Here is a 6,232-nt window from a genome sequence, read left to right as displayed (position 1 = left end):
AGTGGTTAAACAAAGAAAATAAAATGTTTATATTATCTGGCTTTCAAAGAACACAGGGTAGTGTTCGTCTGACAAATATACCATCTTTGACAAAGAAATGTATTTGATTGATGAAGAATACAGAGAACACCAAAGTTGATGAATAATCATTACACAATTCAAAATCAAAATAGAACTAATTGATTAATTTCACTAGGCTGCGAAACTGGACATAGATGAAGCTTCTTGAACTTCAATGTGATGAGGAACAATGATGTGGGAGGCTCTCTTGGATTTTCGACAATGATAATCTACTTGACCAAGGACAAAATCTTACGATTACATGCAGGCCATCTCTTTGTAAGATTTGGCTATAAGAAGGCCAAGCTAGTCATGTAATGTTGTGGAAAAATGCAATGCTGTGCATACAAGTAAATCATACAAACTTATAAGTCTATAATTCAGATACACAGAGGCATGATGTCCTCGGGACAACAAAACCGAGGAAAATTATGAATTCTGAATGCATGGTCTTAAATATTTATCCAACCTTGGAATTATGGAAGAGGTCAATTTATGCGTCACCATCAACGTTAACTGATCTTTCTAAATTTCTCGTCATAATCTTTCCTTCCGTGTAGCAATTTGTTTGAGAAGTTTATGCAACGTAGTTTTCAGAAACGGATAACACCGGGGATCAAGCAGCAATGGGAACTTCTTTATTGACAAGGGATCGATTCGTGCTGATAGAAAAGAAGTCAGGTGGTTAAAGCCCTGCTGCGAGACTAGCTGATGAAACAAGCCAAAACCAATCAGGGTTTGCTTCTCTGTAGGTTTTGTAGTAGATCAGACGCCTGCTTTCTTTATGGTTCACAGATTTATTCATCCATCCAAGATCCCTGAAAATTAATCAAACATGATTGCAGCACAGAGAGAGACATCACATGATTTGATAATTAAATTGAAATCTACAGCTGACTGCACATGTTTTCTTCTTGTGTCACAGATTGTATCGCCAGAAAATTGGGGGGGGGGGGGGACAATCTGTCATGAAACGAAAATTTGACCTCAAATTAAGGAAAAAACAAATCTACAGCTGAGTATCTCCAGAAAGGGACAGGAAGAAAAAAAAACAATCTGTCATGAAACGAAAATTTGACCTCAAATTAAGGAAAAAACATGATTCTCTCATCTTTGTAAATTTTAAGAACTGAATTATAAGATGAACCTGTGGTTGTAAAAGTAAGTTATGTGCTATACATGTCCTGAGGTATCATTTGATTAGCCCTAAATCAACACCTTCCCTCCTAACATGGATGAGATAAATGGAGTAAAACCCAAAGCTCCAAAACTCATGGCCCATGTTTTCCTAGTTTTCTGTTTCCCTATGGTCATTTTAGATATCTTCTTCCAGAGTATGTGTAAACTTTGGTCCTACTGATGCCGTAGCAAGGCCTTGAAGCAACTCGATGACATCAGGCGTATCATCGAGATAGTATTTTGCCTTGCTTGGCTTATGACCGACAGTGCAGGCAAAAACTTCAGCAATGGGTGGCAATGATGGATTGTCAAAAAGTCTTGCAATGCTCTCGAACATATCCTCATCTGACTTGTCATCGCCGATGCAGAATAGGAAATCCGGTGACTTGCCCTTACTTCGCATGCTTGAAATAAGTTCTTCAACAACTACACCTTTGCTTACTCCCTGAAAGTCACCAAAAAAGAAAGGTCAAGGATATATAACCCAACTTCTCTAGATTTATATGGGAAGTCAAGGATCATAACCTAACTTCCCATTTATGAAACAACCAAATCTTACTCAACATCAATTAACAGTGCAGGTGCCTCTTGAATGACAGCAAATATGCAAAGATAGAAAGATAAAATTACAATGCAACTTCTTTCTTTTTGCAGTAGACATAGTAACATATTGTTATCACTAGACAAACTGCATGTACTGCAGTTGTCCCAAAAAACCACAGCCCATATAATTTCATATTCATAAAGCAGAAGTTCTTTCTCCATCTGAACTTCAGTGACTAATGCAATTCAGAAACACATCTTTCTCTCTTTCACTTCAGAATCCCATTTATGAAACAACCGAACCTTATTCAACATCAATTAAAAGTGCAGGTGCCTATTGAATGACAGCAAAATGCAAAGATAGAAAGATAAAACTACAATGCAACTTCTTTCTTTTTGCAGTAGACATGGTAACATATTGTATCACTAGACAAACTGCATGTACTGCAGATACAGTTGTACCAAAATAACCACAGCCCATATAATTTCATATTCATAAAGTAAATTTCTTTCTCCATCTGACCTTCAGTGACTAATGCAATTCAGAAGCACATCTTTCTCTCTTTCACTTCAGAATATCAAATCTCTAGTGGTGGCACCATAACTACTAAATTGAAAATCGTTCAATACGTTTCATTACCTGCGGTTTCGCCTCAACAATCTGTCGGCCCCTTTTAACAACCACAGGCTCGTTAGCAAGGACACTCTCCAAGTGATCGAGAAGCTCTTTAGCCTGGCAGCCGCCGAAATCAGGGTCCGCGTCTTGATAGTGCCAAACTAGTGCACTTTCTTTGTGCTCTATGAAAGACCCATCAGTTGTCGCTGTGTACACCTCCATGACGGGTTCTACAGTCTTTTTCCAATCACAATCCATTGCGACTGAGCAAGTCTCCCATTGAGAATCCCTTGTCCACCTAAATGTAAACAGGATCGTCAAGAGCTAAAATAGATAACACTCAAATCCATGCATCACATAAGCTAATGAAATACAAAAGACTATACCTAGTAAAGTAACCATGCTCAGCTGAAATACCCAATTTCTCACATGGAGAGAACCATTTGCTTAGAGGATCCCTTCCTCTGCCGCTCACAATGAAAACAGTGTTCTTGGGATCGCTGCATAAGCAATTCAGGATTGAAATAACTTCATTTCTGGGTGTTTTGTCAACAGCAGACTTTGGCTTCATAGTTCCATCATAGTCTAAAAGGATTAACCGGCTGTTTGTATTGTTATAGGCAGCAACAATTGTTTCCACCGTAAGCATTCTAAAGTTTTTTCCCACAGCAGCAGCTCTGAAATTCAAACCAAATCCGACATTGTAATACCTCTTGAGATGATGCTCTTTGCAAGCTCTATCAAGGTCCTGATCAAAACTCCTCGCCCAAAAAGCAACGTCGTGAGAGCTAATATAATTATAGTGCTTCTCGTGGCGCAAATGTTTCTCTTCATCCTTCATGTGGATACCCACATACATGGCATCAGCCACAGCATTTACGTCCCAAGGATTGACACGATATGCCCCGCTGAGGGACGGTGAGCATCCAATGAATTCTGACACAATTAGGAAACTTTTCCTTTGATCCGATTCATTAATCCCCAATGCCTTGTCTAAAACAGGGCTGCCCTGCCTACAAACAGTGTATTTATATGAAACCAAATTCATCCCATCCCTAACAGCATTAACCACGCAACATTCAGATATCGTATAGTACGCTGCTTTCTCTAGAGCGCTTAATGGATTATTAATAAAAACAATTGGCTCATAACCTTCTTTACCGTATTTATTATTGATCTGTTGAGCAATGACACTGGTCTCAAATCTGACTTCTTGCACATCCTTACCCCGACTTCTGGCCGGATTAGCAATCTGGACTAATACCACGCTCCCTATCAATTCCGGATGCATTTCCAAAAGTCTCCCCATCGCTGAAAACTTCAAGCTAATACCTTTAAACATATCCAGATCATCCACACCAACCATCACAACTTTCCCTTCAAATTTCTCCTTCAATTGTTTGGCCAAAGTAGCAGTCTGCTCCATATTCAGATCCGACTCAAGCTGTCCCATATGAATTCCCACAGGCAAGATCTTAATATTGATAGTCTTACCACAGTAATCAAGACCAATGTAACCCCTTTTGCACTGATAATCAATGCCCAGCAACCTACTACAACAAGACAAGAAATGCCTAGCATAATCAAAAGTATGAAACCCAATAAGATCACAGTTCAAAAGAGACCTCAAAATCTGCTCCCTAACAGGTATAGTCCTATATATCTCAGATGATGGGAATGGACTATGCAAAAAGAAGCCAAGTTTAACTCTAGTGTACCTATTCCTCAAGATACTAGGCAACACCATAAGATGATAGTCATGCACCCAAACAGAATCCTTATCAGGCCAAAAAATCTCAGCTACTTTGTTTGCAAACAATTGATTAGCTACTATATAACCCTCCCAAAGCGACTTATCAAAACGTACACCGCCATGACTAGGCGACAAAGGCAACATGTAATGAAACAAAGGCCATAAATAGTGCTTACAAAATCCATGATAATACTTGTTCTTTTGATCAACAGTCAAGAAAACAGGGACGCATCTAAACTTATGATACATCAATTGTGCAACCTCTTCTTGATCTTCCTTTTCAACATCAACCTTTAACATCCCCACGTACCAAACTTCTGTATTAGCAGGAAACCCGTCTTTTAACTGCAAAACAAGACTATCCTTGTCAAATTCAAAAAACCAACCCTTTGTTCCTTCATTCCGGTACCCTCTTATTGGCAGCTGATTTGCCACGATGATCCTTCGTTGTTTGGACACGACAGGACCTTGACCATGTTCATCGCCAACCTCATATCCAAGTTCATTCATTACAGCAGGGATCCGTTCCAGTCCACGAAAATCATTAACCGAAATCATATCCAAGCTGTCTTTACAGGACTGCGTTATCATGTTCTTTTCGAATCAAGAAACCAAAGAAATAATTCAAGAAAGCTAAAAAAGAGAAGCCAAGAACGCTGGTTTTAGGCTGGTTGATAATGAAGATAAAGAAAGAGGGGAAGGTTTCTATTTGTATGAATGATTATAGAGAGAAAACATGGACAGATTGATTTAATTTCCATTATAGTGAAGAGAGAGAAGAGAGCGCTGTATTCTGGAAAGAAAATCAACGATGGATAAGAACCACGAAGAGGCAGGCTTGAAGGGTGTATTTATACGTCTGTGAACAATGAGGTGGATTGGACGGTCGATATTTGATTTTTGAGGGTTTTTTATGGTGGGGTCTACTGGCGACTGTTTAGTACTGCACAGTAGCTGACTATCGCCTTGTCTTTGCATCTGTTTACCGATAATAGCCGGTTACTTTCTGGCCCTGCGGGTTCCTGAAATGGCAAATAAATAAAGAGAGCACGTGATTTAATTTAACTGCGAGCACCCACAAATCTTTCACGCTTAAAAAATAGTTCGGGCAAGTGCTTGTTTTTAAGATATCTTAAAATAATATTTTTTTTATTTTTTTAAAAAAAGTTATCACAAACATATCAAAAAAATTAAAAATCATAATAAAAAATTAATTTAAATAAAAGTAATTTTTTAAACACAAAAATAAAAACATCTTTATAAAATTTACCTCATACTCCGGGTTTAGATAAAATTTATTTATTATGATGCAAAAGGGATGTCTTTTTTTATATATAATTATAATCTTTTATTCAATATTGAGTCTATTGTTGAAGGCATGGCGTTGATTATTCTAAGAGGATAAGATCACAGCAATTAATGGTTTTGGTAGACACCAGAAAGCTTATCTTGTGGGTTAGCCTAAATCAGGAAAGACCATTATTTGTTTTATTTATTGACGGAAATAACTGTAAATAAATTGCGTGGATCAAGGGGTAATAAATAATAGAAAGAAAATTATACCAAGGCAACGAAACGGTAACACGTGTGTGGTTCAGCTTTACAGCTAAGATAGGCTTACTCGGTCATGGACGGTGAATTAGTAGGAAGCAGGTGGATATCTACTGCCTCCACACGGTTGGCACGTGTACAGACGCCTCCTTCGAACGCTCGCAAATTATTTTCCGTACTTATTCTTACGTCACTGGTAGCGCGTCGCGCTACGCCACCGCTGAAAAAAGAAAACATGTTTAGCCGAAAACTTTTAATCTTGATTTTTACTTATTTTGAATTTCAAATTAAATTATGATACTCGTCGACTTGTTAGGTAGTTGTTAGGGAGTTGTTTTTTTCTTTAAGAATATTATTTTTTTAATATTAAAATAACGAGATATTAAATGGTGCAGGATATATAAGCTTATCTCATCAAATCCATAATTTGAAATATGAGCTCCAATAAATTTACCCATTTTTTGAATTTTTTATCTAATTTTATGATAATTAGAATATATATTTTTAAAAGTTAATTTAAATTTTAAAAA

General features: G+C 37.5%; 1 protein-coding gene across 1 annotated transcript; it reads right to left on the bottom strand.

The window, feature by feature from the left end:
- Positions 1 to 1,122: 1,122 nt before the first annotated feature.
- Positions 1,123 to 4,981, bottom strand: LOC105121259 (probable alpha,alpha-trehalose-phosphate synthase [UDP-forming] 11). The gene is made up of 3 exons (XM_011019823.1): positions 2,785 to 4,981; positions 2,423 to 2,696; positions 1,123 to 1,684 (listed from the first exon to the last, which is right to left on the bottom strand). Exons 1-3 carry the CDS (start codon positions 4,740 to 4,742, stop codon positions 1,376 to 1,378), a joined length of 2,541 nt encoding a protein of 846 aa, XP_011018125.1. The 5' UTR covers positions 4,743 to 4,981; the 3' UTR covers positions 1,123 to 1,375.
- Between the last annotated feature and the right edge of the window lie 1,251 nt (positions 4,982 to 6,232).

The sequence above is a fragment of the Populus euphratica genome, unplaced genomic scaffold (genome assembly GCF_000495115.2).
Source record: "Populus euphratica unplaced genomic scaffold, PopEup_1.0 scaffold31.1, whole genome shotgun sequence".
NCBI classification, from domain to species: Eukaryota; Viridiplantae; Streptophyta; class Magnoliopsida; order Malpighiales; family Salicaceae; genus Populus; species Populus euphratica.
Note: the sequence above shows the minus strand (reverse complement) of the source record. Positions and strands in the feature narration are given on the sequence as shown.

Coding starts and splice junctions, on each gene's coding strand:
- LOC105121259 (XM_011019823.1), bottom strand. CDS start 4,742: ATGATAACGCAGTCCTGTAAAGACAGCTTGGATATGATTTCGGTTAAT. Junction 2,697..2,784: donor GAGCATGGTTACTTTACTAG/GTATAGTCTTTT, acceptor GTTTACATTTAG/GTGGACAAGGGATTCTCAAT. Junction 1,685..2,422: donor TTGTTGAGGCGAAACCGCAG/GTAATGAAACGT, acceptor GGTGACTTTCAG/GGAGTAAGCAAAGGTGTAGT.